Here is a 26,346-nt window from a genome sequence, read left to right on the forward strand (position 1 = left end):
TTGTTCTGTTCATAATATTGCTTCAAATTAGAGAAATGTTGGAAGAACCTTTATTTTTCTTCATAAAAATTACAAAAAAACCCCTTTTTTGATCTATTTTAGGTCTCTGTCTGAAAAATTAACTGTAATTTCCCAGAAGTGGCTCAGGACTACTATATTTGCCTCACACATTCACTCTACCCCTTCCCCAAAACATACAGTCTTTCAGGTAGCTCACAGCGAGTTGCATAAAGCCCTTTTTTAGAAAACAGCTACAATATCTGTTTAGGTCCAATTCCCTGATAAATAAAATATATCCCAGAGGCATAATAGCATGCTAAAAATAAGAGTATGACACAATTTGAGCCAGCTAATACAGTAACTCTGTTTGCTGCAGCTCACAGAGTGTTAATGTGAGAAGCCTGTATCTTTCCAGCTCGGCTGGCTGTGAGCGTTGCGCGTGGATCTCTGCTGGAGCCAGAGCCAAATCCCACAGTACTGTGCCATCCTGTGCTCACAAACTCCCCTCCCTCTGGCCTCTCCAGGTGTAAGACCATAGGGGAATTGTGATACAGGAGATTTTGTGTGAGTCAGGGAACAGAACGGAAGCGCTGCAGTCAGTGGAGCCCAACCTTTATCATGTTTGGGATCAGGTAGTGCCTGTTTGTGACACAAAACACTAACATAACCTCTCTGATTGTAAAAGGCATAAAGAGCTCTACATAGCTACAATATCACATATCAATGTCCCAAATCATTTCATTTTAAGTATCTATCAGGGCATTTTCAAAAAAACCCAACAAAATTCAAATCTTGCTGGTATTAGTTTTTCAGAAGATTTTTTGGTAGGGTTTTTTTGTTGTTGTTTTAAAGTAAGATGCATAGTACCTGTAGAAGAACTCCTCCACGTGTATCATGATGTATATTAAACCATTATCGTCTATGTTCTCTAATTTGATACTTCATATATTTTTAGGAATGTATTTTGCTAATCTAACTCTCCACTTTCAACAGCAAACTCACTCTGCTAACTCATTCCTTTTGAATTTTTATATTTAAATTGAATATGAATCTTGGTATATGTATAAATATGCTCCAGTGTATTGCAAGAAGCAGCTTCCTATGTTTAAAAAAATTTAGTGAGAAATTTCAATATTTTTTAATGCTAGTGAAAATAAAATTTCGTCTGTTAAGATGGCACACTGATATTCTTAGAATAGCTACTACTTTAAACGTGTTTCAATTTTTTTTTTTTTTACAGAAGCCTCAGTTTGGGAGTCTATTCTCTTAGTAAAAAAATATTAGCTCTGAACAATCCCAGAAGCATACTATATTAGCAGAAAGAAAAGAGTATTTATAGCCAATAATTCAGCTGTTATAAATTATGACTGTAAAAAAAGAGATAAGGGTTCCTTTTTAAAACTTGCTGCCAGATTCTGATGCAGAGATGCTGAGTAAGGTAAGTAATGTTCTTTTGATTAAGAGTCAAGTCTTGAGTACTTTTCATTTAAAGAAGAGTTTATTAAGCGTTTTTCTCAAACTCATCTTTTTTGTTCTGTTTTGAACAGCCTTCCATGTGAAGAAAACTCTTAATGACTCTTCAGCCTACATTAAATTCTCACTGACAAACAGATGAGAATTATTATTAATTTGCTCCAGAAAGAACTAATAGGCTTTGCCAAATAAATCATGCAGATCCTAAGTGTGCTATTTATCTCTTCTGCAGATTATTGCTTAAAAGCCATGATAGTTGTCCTTTAAAAATCAAAAGTCAAATCAGTTCTTTGACTTGAAGTGAAAAATTTGGACTGATGGTTGTCCTGGGCCTTATTATTGTTTGGTTTTTTGCAGTTTGGAAAATGAGAGAGCTGGTGGGCATGGATTCTTGATAAGTGTGGATTCTTAGCTTCTGGGGAACGCGACCACACCTGGAGACTGGAGGTAACTGGTTTGTGGTAATGAATGGCTCAGTTATTTATCCCTGCCCGGTATTATGGAGCATCCCAAGTCTCCTGAGAAGCCAAAGCTGACAGTGGAGTTGAACATCTTCAGCTTGGACACCCTCTGTGTCCATGTGCCTGTCTGTGTGTCACAGCCAGGGCCTGGACCAGGTCCTGGAGTATTCCAGCATCTTCCACTGTTTCAGTTCCCGCTGTTCTGGAAGTTGCAGATACTTTGTGCTCCTCTTACCTTTTAAGAATACATTGTAGGTAATTATTATGTTTACTTAATTAGCTTTTTGTTGATTTGAGCTAATTTGGTGCAGTCACTGGTGCTTCTGCAGTACATGCTTCCATTGTCTCTTTGATTTTTTCCTAATTAATGGAAGAGTCTGATCACCCACTTCCAACTAGTTTTTAAGTACCCTCGTTTATTTTTTTTTGTTGTTTGGGAATTGATTTAGGGTTGAAACATGTCTCAACTAATTGCAAGACATGCTACTACAAAACTCTATGAATTAACAAATACTAATATCTACTTAACATCTGTCCTAGATACCAGTGTTTATACCCACACACACAGGATGCTACTACAGGCTGAAATGAGAAGATAGGAACAATGTAGTTTATCCAAAGTCTGTATTTCTCTAGTAAATTTCTAATCAGCATGAGACATATATCCCATTCAGATATTCAGCTGTTCAGCATCTTCACTAGTAAGAGAACTTTCTAGATGACCCTTATGTCAGCAGAAGTTGTGGTTCTGGCTGACATTACTCAACTAACATTGTATGAGATTCCTCTGAATGTGTTGACTGCTGTATCCATCTTAAAAAAAAAAAAAACACAAAAAACACAACCCCCCCCCCCAAAAAAAACCCCCAAAAAACCAAACCAAAACCTCAAAAACAACAACAAAAAACCACACATGCACATACTTTTAATTTCTCCTGTTTGTCACTAAAATGATGCATTATAATTTTGCCAACTTGTGCAAACCAGCATCATTTCATATTCTGGGCACAGCATAAATTTTCACAGGAAAATATGTGTTTAGAATCACTAGGTCTGTTCAAACAGTTACTTTTCAGTATCTTCCACCCATGAAGTTTAGCTGCCTTGTAGTATCAAAAATCCAGCTGTACAGGCAGCAGAAAACAAACAAGCAAAAAAAGAAAAAAAAAAAATGTTGGAAGAGGAAAAGGGGAAGGAAGAAACCCATGTGTGACCTCTGCTGGTTTTAAGACTTACTCAAAATATTGTACCTTCATCAATGATTAAACTACTCTCTTTTAAAATGTATTGAGCCCTCATTTTTATGTGGATGGATATTACTACACCAGAAATTCAACCTCTCACTGAGAAAAAGGGTTATCATAAGAATGGGAAAATGACTCAGGTAAGTTAAACCAATGCAAATGCAAACCTTTCGCCAGCTCCTTGAAAGAGATTGACAATCCAAAAAGTGTAAACTCATGGGGGCCTACATTTCCCAAAATAGGAAGTGATGGCAGATGTTCAGCTAGCACTGACACGTCACAGTAACCATCGCTCTGGGAGGACAGGTGCTCTTTGAAAACTGGGCATTTCTAATAAGATTGAAAAGGAAGTGCTCAAACACTGAGGTGTCCAAAAATTTAATTTGGTTTGTGAATACAGATTTTGACTCTTTCTCAAGTTTCTCATTTTTTTCTTCTTTGTGTGTGTCTTTTCCTTGCTCTGTCTGAAGAAAAAGGGGTAGAAGGCACGATGGGACTAGAATAATACGTGTATTAATATTAATTGTATACATCTGTATCAGTCAACAGGTTAATATTTAGATGCCATTTTGATTACAGATTTTTTGTTTGTTTAGTTAAGGTTCTTCAGGAGGTTTTCAGAATATATGGGCTGGCATGGGAAGCAAAACTAGGTTTTATCAGTTATATATCAATGCTTCTTAATGTGCTTTCATCAATGTTTTCTCGATGCCTTGTTCTTTGTAGGCAGTACTTAGCATTTATAGTCCTTCAAGGAGGGTGCTGACTGCGGCTGAGAAGTCATCCTGGAGAGCAGGGACACAAATATCTTCCATTTAAGGTGTTCAGGCCAAAATACCACACATACATGACCGAACTGACTTTTACTTAGGTACTACATGATAGGAAAAGTCAGTCAAATTTTCGTATTTTAAAGAATGAAAGCAAAACTGTCCATCTTGCCGTCAAATGCATCTGCACTTTCCTGTGCCCCAGACCCTGCACACCCTCATCCCTCAAGCAGAGGTGCCTACAAAAAAGCTGGAGAGGGATTTTTTTATAAGAGCAAGTAGTGGTAGAACAAGAGGGAATGGTTTCAAACTGAAAGAGAGCAGGTTTAGAATAGGTATAAGGAAGAAATTCTCAACTGTGAGGATGTTAAGGCATGGGCACAGGTTGCCTAGAGAAGCTGTGGCCGCCCCATCCCTGGAAATGTTCAAGTCCCTGTTGCATGGGGCTTTCAGCAGCCTGCTCTGGTGTGAGATGTCCCTGCCTGTGGCAGGGGTTGGAACTGCGTGATTGTTAAGGTCCCTTCTGACCCAAACCATTCTATGGTTCCATGTTGCTCCCTGTGCCAGAGGCCGCAGTGCCCAGAACACGGAACCGGCCACTCTGTGACATCAGCCCCGGGGGCCGAGGGTGCCGTGGGTGCTGTGGGCACTGTGGCTGTGGCTGCGCTGGCACACAGAGGCCTCGCTCTCCCAGCTGACACGAGCCACGGGCAGTGATGCTGCTGCTCTGGCTCCTTGTCCTGCTGGCCACGTGCAGGCCCATGCAGGGCATGTGGAACACCTGCGAGTAAGCAGCCCTGGGCTCTGGGAGGGAGCTTGGGCAACATTTCAGGGGTTCCCTGGAGAGGGCCCACTTGTCCTCCGTTGTCAGGACACAGCTTCCCGAACCCTGTGGGGGAAGCCTCAGTTCCTCGTGGACAGGCACACACGCCATGGCCTTCCTTGGCCTGCTGTCCCTGCACACCTTGTGGGGAGCTTCTGCTGGAGCAGCAGCAAGCCATGGAGCAGGATGGAAATTACTTTCTGCTTGCAGAGGGAGCTGTGGGCTCCGGCCTTTGACTTCTGATGATGAGCAAGGCATGACACGCGTCGTGGGTGGCACAAGTGCCAAGGCAGGGGCCTGGCCCTGGCTTGTTAGCATCCAAGATCCCTCAGTATCAGGCACGGGGCATCTGTGCGGAGGGTCCCTCATCAGCACACAGTGGGTCCTCACTGCAGCCCACTGCTTTGCCGACTCCAGGTAAGGAGGAGCAGGGAACAGGGATATCCCCACAACATCAGCAGGTGCCCTGTCAGCAGCACCGTATGCTGCTCCCATCTCATTTCTTTGCAGTGTGCCCAGTGCCTGGGCAATGCAGAGCCCAGCTGAGAGATTGCTCAGGAGAAGTCTGGGCACATGCCGCTACTTCCTAGCAGCCTCCAGCTGACACTGGCAGAGCCTAAGACATGCTAGAGCAGTCACCACCTCCATAGTACTGCTTTTCTTTCTGCCTTGAGAAGCAGAAGGCTGGTCACTGCTGCGCTGCCAGAGCTCCAGGCTCTGCTCCCTCTCACCCCTCTCTCCACGTGCCTTCAGGAACATCAGCGCCATGCGCCTGCTGATCGGGGCCACCCAGCTGACTGAGCCGGGCCCTGGGGCCGAGGTGCGCCTGATCAAGCGGCTGCTGGTTCACAAGGAATACGGTGCTTCTGACCAGAGCAATGACATCGCGCTGCTGGAACTGAACGAGCCTGTCCTGTGCAGCCCCTACATCCAGCTGGTCTGTGTGCCCAACGCCACGCTAAATGTGGCAGAGCTGGAAACCTGCTATGTCGCTGGCTGGGGTGCCACCACTGCAAGATGTGAGTTTCCAAAAATGGAGGGCAAGCTCGACACATTGGGAAGATGGGTCGGGCTTCCTGACAGCAGAGGCCAAAGACAGAGTCAGGCTGCCCGCTCCCTAAAAGCAGACAGCAGGGACAGAGCATTCCAGCACCTCTGCAGAGGCAAAGCCAAGCCCTAGGGAAGGGGATCACCCCCAGACAGGGCAGGAGAAGTGGCAGTGAGCTGCTGTGTCCTCATTTCTTTCTGTGCTCACAGCTCAAAAATCAAGCGATGTCCTGCAGGAGGCCGAGGTCCACCTTATCAGTGTCCAGGTCTGCAACAGCAGCGAGTGGTACGCAGGGGCCATCCACACCCACAACTTGTGTGCTGGCTACCCGGAGGGTGGCATCGACACCTGCCAGGTAGGAGCATGTGATGAGTCACTCAGCTCCCAGCAACGTGGGCAGCAGCGCCCCAGCACAGCCTGGTGCCTGCTTTCCCTGGCCAGTCACTCTCAGCCCTGGCTCCCCACCATTGCTGGGGCTTCCCACCCATTCCCCAGCTGCAGGGCATTGCCCAGTGCCTCCCTTGTCCCAGAGGCCTGGCACTCTGCCCAGAAAGCCCTACTAGTGCTCATGGCAGCCCAGAGGTCCAGATGATGATGCTGGAACATCTGTCCTCTGCACATCCAGGATCCCTGTGCAGAGCTGAGAGAGAGCCTGACTTCACAGGCCCCCAGCCCACTCCCAGCCAAGCTTCTGGAGGCTCCAGCACCTGAGCTGAGCCTTGCTTTGCTGGGAATACAGCTGTGGCAGGGGCTGTGAGAGAGGAGGGCAGCCCCAGTGCTGACAGGGGCCACCCAGTCCTTAATCCTCTTGCTCCTCTGCAGGGTGACAGCGGTGGTCCTCTCATGTGCAAAGACAACAACGCTGACTTCTTCTGGGTCGTCGGAGTGACCAGCTGGGGAAGAGGCTGTGCCAGAGCAAAACAGCCTGGAATATATACCTCTGTTCAGCACTTCTATGACTGGATTCTGGTCCAGATGGAACTGCTTCCACAAGTAGAGGCTTCTCGGGCATGGAGTCATACAACCGCCTCGCAACCCTGGAGTCATCATACAAATGCCCCATGGCCCACTCAGAAGCCATGGCCAACCCGACCACCCACTCATAAGCCATGGCCAACAGCACTCCCCACTCATAAGCCGTGGCCAAAACCAACCCCCACTCAAAACCTAAGTCCAATACCAACACCAGTGAAAGAGATTAACAAGTGCCCATTTCCAGTCAAGTTGCTGGTGGAATTCTTCGCTCAGATCAAGGAGCTCCTGAAGAACCTAAAGGGAATTACAGGTTGAGCAGGAGAATGGACAGAACCCAGTGCAGGCTGCATGGGACCACGACTCTTCCCTGCTGAGGCAATGGCTGCTGATCCAAAGGCCGCCTCAATGCCAAAGACCTGCTCTGTCCTGCCCACATTGCTCCTCTGCATGTATGCAAATGCTAACATTGACTTAGTTGCTGAAATAAAGTTGCCTATGTTTGCAGTTAACCATGTTTTCAGCCCAGTTTGATCTCCTGGGCAAGGCAAGAACTTCCTTGCCCAGGACCTGCAAAATGAGGCTGTGCTAGGCCACTTGGGCACAAAGGGAATCACTTCAAAGGGCTGGAACTGTGCCTGGTCAGAGAGGAGAGTGCTCAGAGCCACCACAGGATGGAGAAGACTGGCACATCAAGGCTAGGAAGAGGACAGGAGAAAATGATGCCACATGCAGACGCCTTGAAGGGAATGCATTGAGGCGCACGAGCTGGTGACTAGGGCCTGGCAAAAGCCTTAGCTAACAGAGCAGACCTGGGAAACTCCTGAGCATGACAAGCAAAATTGCTGACTCTCATAAAGACAGGGAGAAACTGACAGGAGCTACAGTGCCCTAAGGAAGAGCAAGATTTCACAGGTAGCAAAGGGACATTGATGTTTGAGGTGGCCACACTTCAGAGATGTTTGAAGGAAGAGTTGGGGTCATTCTGGGGAGAAGAACCTGGTAGGAGCAGCAGGACACAGGAAACCGCATGGTAACACTATGAAAGGCCAAAGTGAGCTGGTTAACAGCACCTGCAACACCAAGTCTTTTCACAGGTGGGACAAACCTTGGATTCAGGGAGAAAAGATAGCAGGCAGGAGAAAAGGGCAGAGAAAGAGAAGAGTCAAAGAAAATGAGGGGGATGTATAAACCTGGCAGATAGGGAGAAGGGAGGATCAAGGAGCCAGTCTCACAGATGCAAGATGATTGTTGGTTTGCTTGTGTGACTGAGCCCTGCACCTAATCACCACAGGATGGGAAAGAGACTTCTTCACCCTGGGTTTGATGCAGTAGAGCAATGTAGAGATATATGTCCAGTTCCTGGAGAATGGCAGGTGGGGCTGTGTCATGATCTGGTTCTTAGAAATTCCCCTGCCCAAAGTAAGGTGCAAACAAGACCATATGCCAGTGACAATAGTATGGGTTTTATTTGATAGTAAATATGAGAGAGAGAGGGAGAGAGAGAGAAAAGAAAGAGATAGAAAATAGGTGGGGGGGATAGAGTGTGACAAATACAGAATAAGGAAAACATCACCACTCCATGGATCCCAATGATGTTCCACTGATCCTCTCCAGCTGGTCTTCTTGCTGGTGAAACCAAAAAGCAGAGAATCCGATGCGTTAATATATGCTCAGGCTAGGTAGGAAAACCCAGGCACCTCCCGGGGGAGGGGGGGGGAGTTTGCCATTGTCATTCACAACAGACTCTGGGTTTGTTGTATCACATGCAGTCCTGTGGTGCAAGGCTTCAGGAATGACTCTGGGGGGCGCTTTGGAGGGCCTTTGATGGATTATGACACCCCCTCAGCTGCCTCTCACATGAATGTCCTGTGGATGTAGCCTGTGGGGTTGGGGGTTCCACAGCTGGGCCAGTTTGTGTAAGGGAGGATGGGTGTTCACTGCCTCTGACCAGAGGTTACACGTGAAACCTCTTCCCACATCTTCATTTTGGGGTGGGGGAGTCTGTGTAAACCTGGCTTCTGTGGGCTGTGGTCTCCCCCACCCCAAACTCAGCCAGGGAAGAATCTCTGCTGTGTTTGGCTTTCTTGTGGATGCATTCCTCTCCTTCGCCTTGTTTGTTTTTTCCTAGGCCTGAGATGATGAAAGAATGGGTTTTTCCTTTGTCTTAGTGGTTTAACTCACAGTCCAAAGTCCCAGTCAGGTGTCTTCTGGGAGGCTTCTTTGGTTGTGGCTTCTTTGGTTGTAGCTTCTTAATACAGTTTTTGTTATAATGAGCAAAACTTTGTATCAATGTTTGAGGCACAAACTATTTCAGTCTCTGACAGGCTGAAAGCAGGAGCATCCTTCTCCGTCTACAGCTTCCAGTCGCTGTGCATCCTTGGCCTCGCATTCCAGGTGCCACAACTGCCCTTGTCAGTGTAGGCCTGGAACAGCACTAGGCCTCATAGACAGCAAGGACAGGGAGCCTCCCAGAGGGTGTTGCTGTGGCTGACGTGGCCAGCATGGACTGTGCTGCATCCATGTTCCTCGTGCTTTGTACGGGAAGGGTGGCAATGCTTGGGTACCTCTGGCAGATTTGGCTTGTGCTGCACTGCTCCCCTGCCACAGCTGTAACCAGATTGGACACGTGCATGCTGTCTGCAGGAGCCATGTGCTCTACCAGGTGTTTTTTGGGAGGGAGCTGCTGGCAAGCAGCTGCAGAGAGCAGGGTGGCGATGAACTTCCCAAAGAAGCCGTGATGTCACACAGGGTGTTTTCCTGCGAGCTGTAAGAAGGAAATTCGGGGAGCCGCTGCAAAGAGAGGGGCTAAAATAAAGCTGGAGAGGGACTTTTTTACAAGGGCAAGTAGTAATAGGACAAGAAGGAATGGCTTTAAAGTGAAGGTAGGTTTAGAATAGATATTAGGAAGAAACTCTTCTCAAGCACAGGAATTCAGTGACTTTAAAGTTGCAGTCAAAGCAAATGTCACAACCATCTCCTCCTCAGAGATGGAAAAAGCCTGTCACAGTCACTACCATGACACAAGCATCTACCAGCAGCCTCCAACTGCTCATTCAAATGCCAAGTGACAGGCAGATGTTTCCAGCAAGAAATACAGCCCTCTCAGAGCCTTTGGTTGCATCACCCACCAGGACAGCATTGCCTCAGCTTTCTCTGGCCAGGGCTGTGACCTGCTGGAGTCACTCGAGCTCAGCCGGGCTCAGCGCATCGCTCTGACCAGGGGGCCCAGACAGGCACTGCTGGAACTGGAGAGAGGATTGCCTTTTGCCTGTCCTAAATGTCTGTGTCCGTAGGGAGCTGGCAAGGAGAAGGGGACGTAAGACAACCTACACCCTGCCTATTGTTTTCCCAGCAGCATTTGTTAGTGGATTTCTAGAAGAAAAAGCCCCACAAACTACAGTTAGGAATTTAAAATAGCACTGGGGGAAACTGTGCATGCTCTATAATACCTTGATAATTAAGGTAGAATATAAACCATATAACTTGAAATTTGATTGCTGAAGTGCACAGAAGGATTACAAACCCAGTAACATTGCAGGCTCTTTGGTGCAGAAACTCTGTCCTTCTTGCAGATTGCTCTGCCCTCCGGGAGCACCTGGGGATGGATCCAGCGGCGTGGGCCTGCATGGATCTGCCCGGGAACGCAAGTACTGCACGTTTCCTGCCCGGAGCCACGCGGGCAAAGACTGCTGCAGGCAGCCGCTGCCTCTGACACGTCGTGTTGGTGCTGCCTTAGACACTGGAAATTACTGGTGACACCTCAATTCGACTGGGTTAAATATTTTCCCACTCCGGGCCGTGTGTTTGCACAGGAAGGATCAGTAAGTCACGTCTGCTGCCATTCCCTCTGCACCAGTCGCCCGATGTCCTTGGTACCTGGCCGTCAGTTCTTAATGTACATCAACATGCGCTGATATACAGCCAGGCTGATCTTTGACTCGCCTTTGGAACAGCGACACATTTTCTCAACAACAAATTATACTTTGACATTAGAAGGTGGCAATCTGTAATGGATATTGCAATCTGAAGATTGAAAGAGACTATCTGTGATCTTTGTCCTCAGCCGAGTAAGCTGGAGTCTCTCTTCCCTCCTACACGTTATTTGATTGTGGGACATAACCTTGGGATGTACTAATAATCATTAGTCAGAGCTGATGTATCTGTTACAGGCCTGCCCTGCTCGGGGAGGGAGACATTCTTTAGAACAGCAGTAAATCAGCAAAACATGCACTTAAATATACAGTAAAATGTGGTTTGAGACACGGTCCTTCATACATCATGTAGCAAAATGTTTTATTGAGAGTCATACACACACTAATGAGGAAAGAGGGCTGCTGAGATGAGACCTGTGCAGGGGAAGTGGTTTGGTGGTAGGAAGGGCATGGGAGAGATCTCTGAGCAGCTCCTGGTCCCAGGGGAAGTTGTGACTCCCCAAGTCCTTCTCTGCCCTCTCATAGCCTTGGACGAGCTGGCAGGAAAGAGGAGAAGGCAAAGGATGGAAGGGAGCCCTGCAGAGCTGTCAAGACACAATGAGCCTTAAGAGCCTGGCAGGGGCAGTGGAAGGGTCCAGCTTGCCAGGAGGAGTGGGGGTCTGTTTTGCTGTTCACCAGCTTTGCAGGTCAGGCTGCTACTTTGTCATTTGTTTTTGCTGCTAAGCAGCTGTCTTTTTTGGAGCTGAATGTGGCAGGAATCATTAGAGCATCTCCTTTTCTTTTTTTACAGGCATTTGTAATTATTATTTAAATCTAAGTGAATAAATAACACATGCATCTGCTGAATGTTTTACTGTCTGGGCTCCTGACCTTATTGCTCTGCCTTCCTTGGTTTGTGTGGTCTTGAGTAGTTGCAGAAACTGTGCCAAAAGGTCCGGCCAAGCCAGCCAGCCAGATCTCTGCAATGCCTGGGGCCGCATCCCACACTGATCTGGGAGAGCCTGAGCTCGCACATGCCTGCTGACCATGACTGCTGGGCCCACAGGGCCCTAGGGCATCTCCTGTGAGTCTTGTCACCCTTTTTGGAGCTGACCAAATCAGTGCATGTCTGGCCTTTTTTGCTTACTAGTGACAATTCAATGCAGGAAATGTCCATGATGACTTAACCAAGCTTTGGATGAACTGTCTTGCTTAGTGCAACCTCTCCACGTTACATTTTGGTTTTTCTTAATTCTTTTTTTCATGAGTTAGGATAGCTCAAGCATTGCAAAGGCATTGGGTTTTAAGGCAAAGACATTTTCACTGCCAAAACTATGTTCGATGCCTTTTTGTCTGGTGGGGAGATAGGCTCAGGATGATAGGTGTGCATTAGCTGCTTTCAGTGCTTCTGACCCCAAACCACATCACTTTGCTGAGGGATGACAGCCTGACATGGGCCACAGGTGACTGCAGGCTGAGCTGCCCTGGAGGAACTGTGATCCCCAGTTCCAGCAGAATGTCTGAGACCAGCCCAGTCATGCACCTAGAGAGGGAAGCAAGGCAAGTTTTTCACTTGTGTCTCCAGTAAATATTGGAATGGTTTGTGCCTTTGTTTTCCTAATTCTGTCATTTTTTTCTCGGAAATCTGTTCCAAGCATGAGCACAGACTGATTTCTGTATAAGGCAAGTCAGTTAAGAATGGGGATGTTTGAATGGTTTGCCTTTTAATAAATTAACCAGTGCTCATGTTTTTAACAGCTTTAAGAAGAGATAAGACCTCCATTCCTCCTGTCATGGCAACTACAACAAGCGGAACATCATTCGGAAGTCAAGAAAAAAACACAGGCACTTTAGGTCTCAGCCAAGAGAGCCGCAAAGTAGCAAAACTCATTACTAATTCAGAGGAGCTGTATCCCTCAGAGCTCACCATTACTGATCTTACTAATATTTATACTGGAGCACAGGAATTTAGCAGAAGGCAGGGTCTGGCAGAAGGCAGAATGGAGTTGAAGTGCCACTCTCCCAATCAAACACCTCCATTGCTCCAGTCAGCCTGGTAAGAAGCAGTGCTGGGTTGTGGGAAAAGATCTGAGGAGAGGAAGGTTCTGGTTTTATAACCATAGCAGTCTGGTAACATTAAACCTAGAGAGACAGTGAAAGAGGCCATAGGTATTTGTAATTTATTCATAAACAGCTATGCCATCATAAGAAACTTTTTAAAATAATATGTGATAGTTCTTTAAATATTTAAGAGTTTGTTGACCTATTTTCTCAGTTAATTAGGATTTTTTTTTTGGCTGCATTAACAATGACTTGAATGCAGTCTGTTTTAGTCACTACACAGTTCAGCTACACTGGGTTAAAGAAACATGATTTCTTTCTAAGGCACATGACACAGGAGAGGAATGCCATTGTAAATGTCTAGATGTGTGCTTAAAAACCTGGAGACTTACTAGTAGGTAGGGCATAAGCTCAACTTAGTGAATATAAAACCATTCACCTGGCATCCTTCTGAGTCCTAAACCAAACTTTGTCTTTTCAATTACAGCACTACCCTTGTTTTTTCTGCAGCAAGGGGCTATGGTGCAGTTGCCCTTCTCTTCAAAGTGCAATGGTCAAGAGCATCAAGTTCATCTCTGCAAGCTGCGTTTGTGAGTACACTTCTTTTCTTACTCATTTATTTTGCCCAGGGCTTACTGGGCCTAGAAGTAAAGTTGACAGAAATTTGTCCATGTGTGCAGCACAAATGTCACTGATCATGGTGCAGCAGAAACCAGCTCTTTTTGAATGCTAATGGAAGGCACTATTAGCAAAAGATGCACTCTGTGCATCATGCTGGAGCTGGAGCAGGAGAACTCATGTCTCACCTGTCTCCTCTGAAGTCAGTGGTGAGGTAAGGGAGGATTTGAGAGCAGGGCTGTGACTGACTATCCAGCATGGAGATGGGCAACTAGTTGGAGATGGCCACAGGGCCCTCCTGACAGAGGGGAGGTGGTCACCAGGCTGGCTGGGTGAACCATCAGAGTCCCATCATTATCTGCTTGGCTCAGGGGGATTGCTCTGGGCTGTGAATTAGGCTGCATCACCAAAATGTAAGTTTGTCCCCCACTACACGGCTTGGGAGTGATCAGCTCTGAGCTGATCCACCCTAGAAAAGGACACCAGAAGGGTCAGTTGCTGCTCTCTGAAAGGCTCTAAAATGTACATCTCAAGAGGATCATTATCAGGTCTATTTCTGGCTCTTTTAAAGCTGCAGTAAAATAAAACTTTACCCTTGCTGTTGTCACCTCTCCTTCTTAGGAGGTGTCCAGGATCATGCTTTTTTCCAAGGGTTGCTTTAGGGGCCTCCTGCAGAAAACCACATGGTCAGAGAGAAGTTTGCACAAACTCAGAACACAAGGATGCTGTTAACTTCCCATGCAGCCTTTGCAGGGTATCTCCAAAGTGACCTGAGAAGGGTACTTCTCAGTCCGTGTTTCTGCACAGTGTCACTGAGCTGACTCAAAGTAAAAGACTAAATGAATGTTGGCTGTCAGGTTTCAACAAGCTTCCTCATCAGGTGCAAATGGACAGGACAGATTTTCTTCCATTTGCACCTGATGAGGAGGCATGTTTCTCCCCCAAAAGCTGGTGTCTGCCATCCTGTGTTTCACTCCCATGGATCAATTCAGCGTTCTTGGGATCAATGTTCTCCACTAATGAGTTATTGCTTTTTATTTTCAAATTGAAACTTGAAATCTTGTGGCAAATATTTGTCATCTGAGGGATGCCAAGCGCACAGAGTCAAACTTGTAAGCTCCTAAATGAGAATGATTAGGTTTATATCACGGGTTTGTAGCTCCTAGAAAGAAATGTAACGCTGGAAACTTTTTTTCTGAGATTAAACAGGAGTCAATACCACAGTGGAGAGGAAGAATTTCTATTTCTGGCTACACCCTTAAGGCAACAGAGAAAGTATATGTCATTGCCACAGTGACAGCTAATGAGCAGATATACAATATTAATTGCAGTAAGTGTAACACACTGAGCAATCTATCAGCTTCTGTTTTCTCAGCAGCTGCAGTTTGGATACTTTTGCCTAACACCTCTGTCTGAACTGCCTGCTTTGGGTTTGTTTGCCTATATGGCAGCACACAGAGGCTCTAAACCACCATTGTCGTCTTCCCACTGCTCGAGGGGCTGACCCAGTTGTACTCGGCTTGCACCAGCACGAAGCTGTTCTCCCGGATCTTTCGGAAGTGCATCACCTCCCCATTTTCCGTGACGGTGATGACGTCGGGGTCGGGCTCGCTGAAGGACACCTCAGCCCGCTTGTGGCAGTGCTGGGCACAGACACAGCGCACGGCAGCTGCCAGTGCCAGGCCCAGCGCGGCTGTGCAGACCAGGAGGATGCCAAGTTGGGCTGCAAGGAGTCGGGGTCCTCTGCCAGGGCCTTCCCCTTTCCCAGGAACAGCAGATTCAGGAGCTGGTCTGGTCACCCATGGCAGGGTATTCCCATCTGCCTCCTGCTCATCCTTGTCCTCCTCCCCTCCGGTCCCTGCCTCCTCTGGCTGCGGTGCCAGCTCTCTTTCTGCTATTTGCCTTGAAGCCGAGGACAAATTGCTGGCAGCGTTGGCATCGCCCAACCAGGCTGTGGTTGCAGCAGTGTCACCCAGGTGAGTGTGTATGTGCAGGGCAGAGGGAGACCCTGTCACACGTAGGGAGGCTTTCAAGGTGGTCCCACTCTCGGTACTGCCCTTTGAAAGCAAAAACACACCAAAATGTGCAGTGAAGGAAGAGAAAAGGGGGCTGATTAAGTTTTCACTACTTACCTCATGGAACACTTCAACTCTCTTTCTGATGCCCATGTCTCCCTCTGGCTTTAGATTAACTCTTCTCTATTCCCTGTTTACTCAGTGGCTTTTAGAAAACAAAGCAGATGCAACCCTGCTCCATCCATACCAGAACTGCCATGGGAGGGACAAGGCACTCCAGTTGGTTCCAGGGGCAAAGGCAGTGTGGGTTGGAGGGGCAAAGGTGAAGGGCACAGATGGAGAGGAAGGTCACTGCTTTCTTGAACTAAAGGTCTGCAGTTCCTGTTGTGGTATTTTTCATAGGCATCATTATCACAAAAAGAAATCACTTAATAAACAGTTCCCACCTTGAGTGGCTCCAGGGTCGTGCTGAAAGGGCAGGTGTGATTTTCTCAGCCAAGCTGCATGTGTAGGGTCACATGGACCCACTGGGATTCAGTATTGCCCTTCTGAGGCTATGGAGTGGAGGGACATGGGAGACTTGGGATGATCTTTGCCATCAGCAGTTCTGGGGCATTCACATACAACCTATAAACCCCCCCGCCAAAGCCTGTCTTGCTTTCTCAGTTTACACAGCCAGTTAGAAATCTGCCTTGGCTCTCCGTGTTGCTTAACCACCCATTTTAGTGGGAGTGACAGTTCCTGCCCGCGCCTGTTTCTAGGGACTGTCTGGTTCCATGCACCTTATTTTAACTGTGACAAAATGCCAGCTGCTCCATGCCAGTTCTGCAGCCCAGGCTTTGCTGCAGGTATCATCCAAGACTAACTGGGAAACAAGCATGCAATTTAGGAGGCCCCCAGTGAATTTTTCCATTCCCGCTATGCACCTGAGCCCCCATCCAAAACCTGCAAAATGTACTGGAGTTTTTAATTTGGCTCCACTGAGATTTGGATCTGGCCCTCAGTAGCTGGCACCCCCCCAGCCTATCCAGCCCAGCAGGCTTTTTCACACATCCATTAATTACACCAGAGAAACTCTCAACCTCTACCATCATTAGTGATTTCTAAAGCTTCCTGGGAAGACAGTGTGACAGGAGCACAAAGCTGAGGTAGGAGCCCTGGCAAACTGTGAAGCAAAGTAGTGGAGGGTCAGAGCATCCTTTGTGGAAGGGGTGGTTTCTGAAGGTGCTATTAAAATACAGTAGTAAATAGAAGACTTCCAGTGGCTGAACTGCAAACTGTAGAGTAGCTGGCTGGCAAAGTTAGGATTGCATGTGTATGGATCACTTGCCCTCAAAATGCAAACGCCATACTGTCAGGATATACTGCAGGATTTGGGACTTTGGGATAGAAAATGGAACTGCCTCACAAGTCCTTGCTCTATTTCAACTCATTTCTCCTTTCTTTTAATATTCCTCTCCATTCTTGCCTAATTTCTCGGTATTTTTGTTTCATTATGCTCTTCTAGCCTTGCTTTGTGCAATAACTCTTCCTTTCCTTTGGTTTCCATCTACTGCCATTTCTTCACTTTTCTCCATGGCTATGCTACGTGCTCATGGTACACCTCTCCTTTACTTGTTCTCTGTCCTGTGCCCCTTTCTAAATATTTCTGCCTCATTCTGTGCTGTATGTCCCCTTTTGCTTTTATTTTGTGTGAGATTATTTCTTTTCCTCTTTTGGCATCCTGCAAACCAGATCCAGTTCTTTCTCCTTGTATCTTTCTTCTCTCCATCACCTGCATAGTGGATTTACCCCGTTAACTCTCTAACCCATATCTCTAAACGCACACATTTCCAGCAGCCTGTAGTCATGTCTACATATGGGAAAGCAATTTTTTTTATAGTGGGCCTCTTAAAAACCCAGGCAGTGGGCTCAAAAAAAAGCTAAATTAGAAAGAGATATAAACCCCAATTTCCAGTTAAGGTAAAAAATTTAAAACTTTTAAGAGTCTCAATGTAGTTGTAGCCACTTACAGCACCTACATGGGCTGCTTGGTGCTGTGACACAGTAGAGAGGTTTTACCCTCATCTCCTCTGAGACCTTTCTGTCCTTGGAGGAAGTGTCCTCCCCGCCCCTGGTGCTTACCTTCCTGTTGCCTGTACACATCAAACACAAGTGTGGGGTGGCAGCACTGGTAATACTTCCTGCTCTGAAATATGGACAGAGGAAAGGCAGGGTTAGCAAGTGACACCTGTGGCTCACACCACCAAGAAGTCCTGCTCCTTAGAGCAGTTTTGGGATGCATGCAGTCAATGCAGATCATACAAGCTGTATTTTTAATTACACCTGATCACTGGTTCCTATCCCCATCATTTTCATACCCACAGTATGAAATGTTGCATGAAAGCTCATGCAGCCCAAACCTTCTAAGACTTCTGAGCAGACATCCTCAAGCCCAAGTTTCATAATTGCTTTGCATCCTTTTTTTTTCCTTTTCCCTGCAGATGGAGAAATAGTTCGACTGAGTTCACTGTTTCACTGAATATTTGTATGCACTTTCAGAAAAATGTTGTAACAGTCAATAGGTTTTTTCACATTTTTCCACCACCTGGCCAGTCCCCCACTGTGCTGAGCAATGCAGTGTTGGGTTCTTAGGAGTTTTGGATTTTCTCCCTGTCACTGTCTGTTGTGTGCAATATCCAAAGGATTATTTCTCAAAATCTCAGCAAAAAAACACCCTCTCACCTCCCCCCTAGACACAGACACTTTCCTACATCTTCCTTGTTCATCTGCAGGGAAACTAATACTATTTTCCTTCCCCACAAGGACTGGAGAAATAGCTTTTCCCACCATGCAGTTTTTACCCTTTGAAGGTGCTGTAGCTGGAGGCATTGTCCTGGGAGAGGGAACCTTGCAAGGCATCCACCATTCCAACACGTTGGGTGGGAAGGGATGGCTCCAGCCCCCAGCCTCTGGACCGGATGCCTCTGGACCGGATGCCGGACACAGCCCGCAAAGTCTGGGCCGGCTGCTTTGGCTCAGTAACAGGATGAGTGTCCGACCCCACACCAAAACCTGGCTCCGGTGCTGGTGTTGCCACGATGCCAGTGGGGCTGGCAGGCAGCGGGGAGCCAGTGGCAGCTGCAGGAGAGGTGGGACCTTGTCCAGCAGGGAGACAAAACAAAAAGCAGGGAGAGAGGAGCAGAAGTCTATTGTCTTCAGTTTGTTTATTTCAAATCCCGCTCGGTGCCAAGGTTTGCCAGGAAGGTTCATAACAGTAACTCTTTTATTTTCATGTCACTTTTTTTTACAAGGGAACCCACATGGAAATTAAAGCAGCAAAGCTTTCTGCCTATGTAGTGGTCAAGTAAAATAATTAAAACTCAGCCTTGGTGCCATGCCAAAAATGCTTAGAAATACATCTGAATTGGGTACAAGTAAATTCTTGGAGCATCTTACTGACCAAAGGCTGCATAAATACAACTAAATATATACCTGGAGGGCAGTAGTCACATTTAGAGACAAGTAAGTTCCTCTGTTTAGGCAACATTGCTAATTGCACTTCCTTCTCTTCAAGAGCTGAGATTTTAGGTAAATTATTTTAAGGTTTGCGTTGAAATCCTAAGATCTGGCAACCCCATTTAACTTTCTGGTGCCCTCCTTGGAACTGGCTCCATCACTTCAAATGCTGACCCACGCCCTCACTTCAATGAGCTCACCATGGCCATCACTGATCTCCTCGACAGCCAGAGGAGTTAAACAGGTCCCCTCAGCTTGTTTGGGCCACTTGTGTCAGACATTTGTCCAGAATAAGCTGTAAAACTACTCTGCAGGGGTGCTGGTAAGAAACCTAGGGTTTTGCTTGCATACCTGTAGGGTGAGGGTCAGCTGGTGCCTGTGAGGGTGTGGAGGCTACAACGTCAGGCTTCTCGTCAGCAAGAGTCTTGTTTTGTCCTCCCTGAGCCACAACAGCAGATTCAATCTTTGCCCAGTAAACAAAGTACGACTGGACTATGGAGATGCTGTTAAAACATAATCAAGCAAGAATTTACTGGTTTGATAGCACTAATTAAACATCTGACTGTTTAGCTAATCACAAAGACTGCCTTAATCTGAAGAGAGAGCCAACGCAAAAGTATTTTAAAGGATTAGTCTGTCATACGTTTTCTCTTACAAATAAAAGATACCACGTCCCATAAGAAAGGTTCAGGGTGAAGAATCACCATTCATAATTTAGATCAGCCAAAAAATGTGTGGGAACTTAAATAAATTTTTTTACAAAGTCAAAAGCTGTATTACATTCATCATGTTGATAGAAGTACATTTGTAAAACTTGGACTAGCTCTGTTTATAATCTTCTGTAGGCAGGGAAACAAGAGTGGTATTTACTAATTAAAATAAACCAATGTAACTTGTACAAACAGCAGAATAGGTAAGGGGAAGAAAAAGTCTCTCTTCTCAGCCCTCTGATATTTGAGCCTGCCTAATCCTCTGCTTTTTGTCAGGTGCCAAAACTGTGTTGGCCAACCTTTAACTTCACCCAGAGAGCCTTATTTAAGCTGGAGATTTTGGGAGAATTTCAGCTCAGATTGCTCAGCTGCTTCTGAGAATTATCTAAGGGGAAACCAACCTGGGTTTTCCTGTGCCAGATGACACTTACAAGGCATTTTTAAGCCTAACAAGGCATTTTTCCAGATGCTGTGACAGTGTAAATAGGGAGAGTCTGTCAGATACCAGCTTGGAGGGTCAAAAGCCAGAGTGTGAAGGAAGTATCAGAGTGGATAGCTAGGACTAGGTCTTGTTGTGATTTGTTTGGGTTTATTTGGGGGTTTTGTGAGTTTAATAGTAATTTTTTAAACTTTAATGGTATTTTCTGATCTAATGCAATGGCCAAAAATTGGAAATACCAAGCAGCAGTATTTCTCTTTCAATGAATTTTTCTTGAATCATGACGAGATGCTCAAGCCACAGTACTCAACAGGACACTTAGGTTTTGGGAAGCAGCCAATGATCTGGCCAAGCAGTTTCTAAGTGGTTTTGTAAAGTAGAAATATAACAATTTAATCTCTTTTGCAATGAAAAGCCACTGTGCTTCCTCTAAGGCAGTCAGAAGATGTTTAATTTCATTCCAAATCAGAACCAAACTACTTGGACAGGTTGGGACTTTGGTGCAAAACAGAGATGTCGAGTTTTGACGGTGCTCACTCTCTTTCTATTGTGAGTAATTCTGTTTACATTTAACTTTTTGTAAAACTATCCTTTTTTTTTTTTTAAGAAGTGAGATACGAGATTATCATATAGGCAGGGAAGTCCTATGGGCTGTGTTATTTACAAAGACAGGCTACATGGTCACAGTTCTCACTTTATGCCTTAATATTTCTCTTTCCTCAAATGCTTAAGCTGTCATCTTCCAGTGTATCTGTTCTGAGAAAACAGTGACCATGTAAATAAAAAGCAGCACTACCCAGCAGATATTAATGGTGATTTACGTACCAGCTGCGATACTGCTGCAGCATTTGGTAAGTATTTAGCTGTATTGGGTTCAAGATACATAAAGCACTGTGCTGGACAAGTACGATGGAACCATAAAGCCAAGCCTGTTACTGAGAAGACACAAATTCTGATTAGGAGCCAGCATGTCCTTACAAAAACTTGATGTCTCCAATGGGTTGGTCTGGTGCTTTCCATACGAAGGACAGGTTTCTCTTCAGTGACTTGTCCGGGTGGGTGACTGTGTCACCATCTTCAAAACAAGTCAGCAGCTTTGAACCAGGAGGCAGGAAGATGAATGTGCCAGCAATTTCATTGTTGGACACTTTGCGAGCTTGCAGCATAAAGCCCATGTAATCCCGGGTGCTTCTCACTGTCACTGGAAGACAAAACACGGAACACAAAGGCATTTGTCTTGCTGTTATGAAGTGAATTGCCTGCAATGGAGTTCCCAGAAAAAAAGCCTGGGGCAACGCTACTGAAAACACCTTACTGTCTCTGTCCTCACAGTCTGTCTTGGACATGCTGGATACAGAAGGCCAGACTTTTACCTTTGGTTTTTCAGTGTGTAATTGCACACAGGATTTGCTTGAGTCTTCCCCGGCATCTCTCCTTGATGATCAGCTGTTAACCATATTGGATCTGGCAGCATACAGCCATTTTTAAGGAAGGAGGTTTGGACACCACTCTGTGTGTATGCGAAAGCTCATGTTCTGCTCTCAGACGGGTTTTGTTTTGCACAGGGATGAACAGGCAAGTGGCCAAGCTGGGGAGTGATGCCTCTCAGCTCTGTCTGCATCTGCCTCAGGAGCAGCAATGCCAGGGATGGCGAATGCTGCCAACCATGCCCAAGAGTCAGGTGAATCACCCAGACCCCTTTGAGTGGTGCAGAGGGGCTGGGAGGGTGACTTCACCCACTGGAGGTGCTTCTCATGTGCCATTGCATGTAATGAGCTCTGGTATGGTTGAGACACAGTTGAGATAAATGAATCCCATGCAAAGCACCCGTGCTGCAAACAGAATTCCTCTGTAAATATGTCCTCATGACGAGAGGTGTTGTAGCTCACTCAGAGCAGTTATCCCTCTTCCCAGAACTCAGAGAGATTAATTCCATTGCTTGAGATTAATTACCATGTATTTTTCAGACGCAGGAATGAGAAGCTGTTCCTTACCTGGCACCTTATCTCCTGGGAAGTAGAAGGACACGTTGGTGTGGACAGTGACGTAGTTGTTGTTGGAGCTGTGCAGCTGCACCCTCAGGTGCCTGGGCATCATGTCGGTGCAGGCGGAAAGGCTCGCGCCCTGCGAGAAGGCGGCCGCGTAGGAGACCAAGCACAGTGTCATGCAGGCCCAGCCAACAATGGCAGTGTGGGCTCTCCCACCATCCTCCATCCTACAGCAGGAAACAACGTGCAGTTCACTTCAAAGCAGTGGCTTCCCGAATGGTGCCATTGATTTATCTCATCTCCAGAGTCACCCTCCCCCCTGGCTTTATACAAAAGGGAATAAGTGATTTCTGTGGCACCTGGAGCCACTTTGGGAATCCGCAGCATTCACATTCTGAAGTAAATTGTTGAGGCTGTGGGAGAGAAGAGCCCCCTACAAGAGGATGTATTTCTTGTGAAGCTGCCCATGGAGGGAGCAGCCAGAAAAGATTTACTCTAAAGAGTCTTGTGGGTTTTAGGAGGAGAAGCAGGCTCTGTACAGCCACACTCAGCACCCTCCACCACTCCCAGCCCAAATGTACAGCCTGATCAATGGGGGAAACATCTGCCCCTTGGACCTGCAGAGCTGCTGCAGGCCCCATCACATGTGGGGCTGGTGCCCGGCGCTGGGTGTCACAGAGCTGCGTCCCTGCGGTGACAGCACAAAACACATTTCCAGATTGACCAGAGTGTTGTGCCATTCTGCTTTTTCAAAATGCACTTTTCAAAGTGAAGCTGAAGGATGAGTGTGTGCTATTTATTACAGTAGGTATCGCAAGGCAGGTGCTTCTGATTTTAATGTAGCACTAACATCTTCTTTTCAACATGCAGCCTTTCCTGCCTTAGATGTCATTACACTTAGTCAGTGAGTAAATGTAAATAATTCAGAGGCAACAGAGGCTGAGGAGGTCTAGCTTACACCTCCCTCTCAAACACTTCTGAAACTTGCCAGCTGACTAATAGAAGCGCCACTGTGTGCGAAACAGTTCATGCCCAGCCTAAAGCAGCAAGCAGATGGATGCAGTTTAACCTTCCACAGCCAAGCATCCTGCCACTCCAACCAGTTGTGTGCCAGAAGATGCTCGTGGGAGTCATGGGAGCCTTTGCTAACTCTCCCAGCCCTGCTAGACCAGCGGCAGGATGCCTACTCTTCATGGAGCCAGCCTCCCCTCTGGGTACACCTAAACCTCCCTTGCTGGATAAGATTTCTCGCAGGAGCTCATGGAAGTGGCCCCGAGCAGCAGCCCTTTCCCTTGGGTGTTGCCCCGGCTGTGCCGTTTCCCATCCCAGCCCCAGCCGCCCTCCTGTGCCCATCCCCGCAGGGGAGCAGCGCTGCTCCCTGGGGCTGCCCGGGCTCAGGCTGCCGGTGCCGCCGGCGCTTACCTTGGGACGCGTTCGCTGCCGGGCTCGCTGCCACCACTGCCCTGCCAGCCTGCCGGAGACCCATCCTTTCAGGGACCTTCCTCGCCTGCTCCTCTAATGGGAAGTGCAGCAGCTGTTACTGCTAATACCCACCACCCACAGCAGTTCTCTGCCAGTGCCCAAGTCCTGCTTTAATCATGTTAGATTTTTTCTTCATATCCTACACCTTTTTTTTTCTTTTCTTTTTTCTCTTTCTCTCTCTCTTTTTTTTTCGTGTGTGTGTGCGTGCGTGCGTGCGTGTATGCGCGCTAACTCTCCAAGCTTCTTCAATGCAAACAAAGGCAACTAGTGGAGAAGGGAGGGGAGACCCACAGCAAATCATGGGGTTTGTGTGGGACACCCTGAAACTCCTGTGCAGAGGCGCAGGATGATGGGACTTTTTCTTCCCTGTTACCCTCCCCACACATACATCCCCCCTTCCATGCCAAGCCACATCAGTTCCCTCCATGACCCCCGAGCAGTGTGCCCGTCTCTGATGCTTACATGGGATTAATTTTGGCAGTAAAAGCAGAATTTTGCTACAAAGGCTGGGAAGGTTCATCACATGTGCCAGCCTTGCCAGAAGGAGCCATCAACACCCCACAAATCCCCCGAAGCTGGCACAGGGGACCAAACATCTGATAAGTGTGACTGTCCCCCGGCACACGAGCTGTATTCACGTCCTGGCTGTCAGCCCTGCTCCTTGCCCGAGCTTTGCTGCAGCTGTGCTGGCAGTCGGTCCCTGGGTTTCCCAGCTTCTCAGATCCACCTTGTCACTGCAGACTGTTCTGGTGATCAGGGCTCTCTGATGACCCTGGCCACTGTCACTAGGCTCACCCTGCTCCCTGCCAGTGGCTCATTTCTGCCAGTGGTGCCTTATCTGTAATCCTGTTTGGGATCTGACCAGTGTGGGAATCTGTCCAGAGTGGGCATCCTGGTGACCTCTGCCTAGGGCACCCCCAAAAAACAGGGGGCAAGCTTGCAGATGCTTCACTTATTAGCACTATTCCCATCAGCCTGCCCTGCTCTACAGCCTGTCCTTCAGAAGAGACACAAGATGCTGGGCTGGTGCTGAGGTTCTGCTGCTGACAGCCCAGCTCTCAGCTGTTTAACTGGTTGGAAAGTATGGAAACCGGTGGTACTGGGCTCTCATCAGCCTGCTCTCCTCTGCATTTGAAAGAGGCCTTAAAATCACTGAATTTCAAGATATAATGTAAGTCTTGTAGTTTTCTCAGTGGAAGCAGAGCATAGTTCAGGGGGAGGGAGGACAAGTTTGAATTACTGATTCTGTTCCAGTATGTAATTGCCCATCCTTCATATACAAAAGAGAATACCTTTATGCTGTATTGATGACTAATCCTTTCCTGAAATCAGCCAGTCTCTTACGGTTTTCCTTCCTAACTTATTCCTAAAATAAAGCATCCTTTGCTTGTAATTAAGCAGCAGCTCCAGACCTCTGGCAATCTGCAGGAGAAACACCAAACACGTTGCAACCATTCCAGCATGGTGGCTAGGTCTGAAAACAGTATTCCATGTGGGTGTGGGTCTTTGCATTGTGTTACAGCATTGCATGGTCTTCTCCAGCTGCTGTCATGGATTGGGCACATGATTCCATTATGCCAGCTCCAGTGAGGACCATTTCTCCACTGACTCTCACCTGGAAAATAGGGAAAAGCAGCCAAGTGCAGACCCTGAAACAGCAGTGTTCAGTGTTCCCCTGGAGCACCATGCAAAGCTGTGGGGAGAAGAGGCTCAAACAGATCCAACCCATCTATAACAGCATAGGATGTAGGGCAGTGTTGAACTGTCCACCCTCACTTCCAAGGCTGCAGCAGCCTCTGGCAGGGCAGGGCATGCTGCTGTTCACAGGTTCAGCTGCAAGGGTCAGATGGCACTGCCTGGACAGTGTTAATTGCTGGGCTGATCTGAAGTACAGCCTTACACAGCGCTCATCCTCACTGCCTGCTCTCAAGCACAGGAACTCAGTGGCTTCAAAGCCACAGTCAAAGCAAATGTCACAACCATCTCCTCCTCAGAGGTGGAAAAAGCCTGTCACAGTCACTACCGTGACACAAGCATCTACCAGCAGCCTCCAACTGCTCATTCAAATGCCAAGTGACAGGCAGATGTTTCCAGCAAGAAATACAGCCCTCTCAGAGCCTTTGGTTGCATCACCCACCAGGACAGCATTGCCTCAGCTTTCTCTGGCCAGGGCTGTGACCTGCTGGAGTCACTCGAGCTCAGCCGGGCTCAGCGCATCGCTCTGACCAGGGGGCCCAGACAGGCACTGCTGGAACTGGAGAGAGGATTGCCTTTTGCCTGTCCTAAATGTCTGTGTCCGTAGGGAGCTGGCAAGGAGAAGGGGACGTAAGACAACCTACACCCTGCCTATTGTTTTCCCAGCAGCATTTGTTAGTGGATTTCTAGAAGAAAAAGCCCCACAAACTACAGTTAGGAATTTAAAATAGCACTGGGGGAAACTGTGCATGCTCTATAATACCTTGATAATTAAGGTAGAATATAAACCATATAACTTGAAATTTGATTGCTGAAGTGCACAGAAGGATTACAAACCCAGTAACATTGCAGGCTCTTTGGTGCAGAAACTCTGTCCTTCTTGCAGATTGCTTCTACATCTCCACACCACTGGGGCACAACAGGGACAGCAGATGTGGAGCAGGTGCAGTAGAGATCAGTATGTAATATGGGCATGGATGTAAGAAACACAGAGCTGACACTCCAGAGCAAGCTGGTTGCTTCATTGACAGGCTGGGAAGTACTTTGCTGCTGCAGGATAATAACGGTTTTAATGAATTAGAAGTCCCTCCTGGTCAGCTGGCAGCCACCTGAGTCCTGTGAACAAAGTTTGAAG

General features: G+C 47.1%; 2 protein-coding genes across 4 annotated transcripts; both read left to right on the forward strand.

Moving 5' to 3' along the window:
- Positions 1 to 1,837: 1,837 nt before the first annotated feature.
- On the forward strand, positions 1,838 to 26,340 carry LOC108449105. Of its 2 annotated transcripts, none has more exons than XM_017744178.1 (5): positions 1,838 to 1,920; positions 12,464 to 12,761; positions 13,254 to 13,356; positions 14,882 to 15,360; positions 22,014 to 26,340. In XM_017744178.1, the coding sequence occupies exons 2-5, from the start codon at positions 12,499 to 12,501 to the stop codon at positions 22,321 to 22,323; spliced, it is 1,155 nt and encodes a 384-aa protein (XP_017599667.1). In that variant the 5' UTR covers positions 1,838 to 1,920; positions 12,464 to 12,498; the 3' UTR covers positions 22,324 to 26,340. The 2 variants fall into 2 exon arrangements, with proteins under 2 accessions (XP_017599667.1, XP_017599668.1); XM_017744179.1 differs by lacking the exon at positions 1,838 to 1,920 and adding an exon at positions 10,365 to 10,861.
- LOC103622407 (acrosin-like) lies at positions 1,914 to 7,303 on the forward strand. 2 transcript variants are annotated; one of them, XM_017744177.1, is made up of 5 exons: positions 2,883 to 4,735; positions 4,982 to 5,188; positions 5,525 to 5,790; positions 6,029 to 6,174; positions 6,642 to 7,303. In XM_017744177.1, exons 1-5 carry the CDS (start codon positions 4,665 to 4,667, stop codon positions 7,107 to 7,109), a joined length of 1,158 nt encoding a protein of 385 aa, XP_017599666.1. In that variant the 5' UTR covers positions 2,883 to 4,664; the 3' UTR covers positions 7,110 to 7,303. The 2 variants fall into 2 exon arrangements, with proteins under 2 accessions (XP_017599665.1, XP_017599666.1); XM_017744176.1 differs by having other exon boundaries at positions 1,914 to 5,188.
- Positions 26,341 to 26,346: the final 6 nt, after the last annotated feature.

Source organism: Corvus brachyrhynchos, unplaced genomic scaffold, assembly GCF_000691975.1.
Source record: "Corvus brachyrhynchos isolate BGI_N302 unplaced genomic scaffold, ASM69197v1 scaffold229, whole genome shotgun sequence".
NCBI lineage: Eukaryota > Metazoa > Chordata > Aves > Passeriformes > Corvidae > Corvus > Corvus brachyrhynchos.

What these genes read in the sequence shown, in the direction of transcription:
- LOC103622407 (XM_017744176.1), top strand. Translation starts at nt 4,881, where the DNA reads ATGGCCTTCCTTGGCCTGCTGTCCCTGCACACCTTGTGGGGAGCTTCT. An exon ending in GGGTGCCACCACTGCAAGAT is followed by an intron (nt 5,791 to 6,028) that starts GTGAGTTTCCAA and finishes CTGTGCTCACAG; the next exon opens with CTCAAAAATCAAGCGATGTC. An exon ending in GTGGCATCGACACCTGCCAG is followed by an intron (nt 6,175 to 6,641) that starts GTAGGAGCATGT and finishes GCTCCTCTGCAG; the next exon opens with GGTGACAGCGGTGGTCCTCT.
- LOC108449105 (XM_017744178.1), top strand. Translation starts at nt 12,499, where the DNA reads ATGGCAACTACAACAAGCGGAACATCATTCGGAAGTCAAGAAAAAAAC. An exon ending in CATCTCTGCAAGCTGCGTTT is followed by an intron (nt 13,357 to 14,881) that starts GTGAGTACACTT and finishes CCACTGCTCGAG; the next exon opens with GGGCTGACCCAGTTGTACTC. An exon ending in GTTGCAGCAGTGTCACCCAG is followed by an intron (nt 15,361 to 22,013) that starts GTGAGTGTGTAT and finishes TGTATTTTTCAG; the next exon opens with ACGCAGGAATGAGAAGCTGT.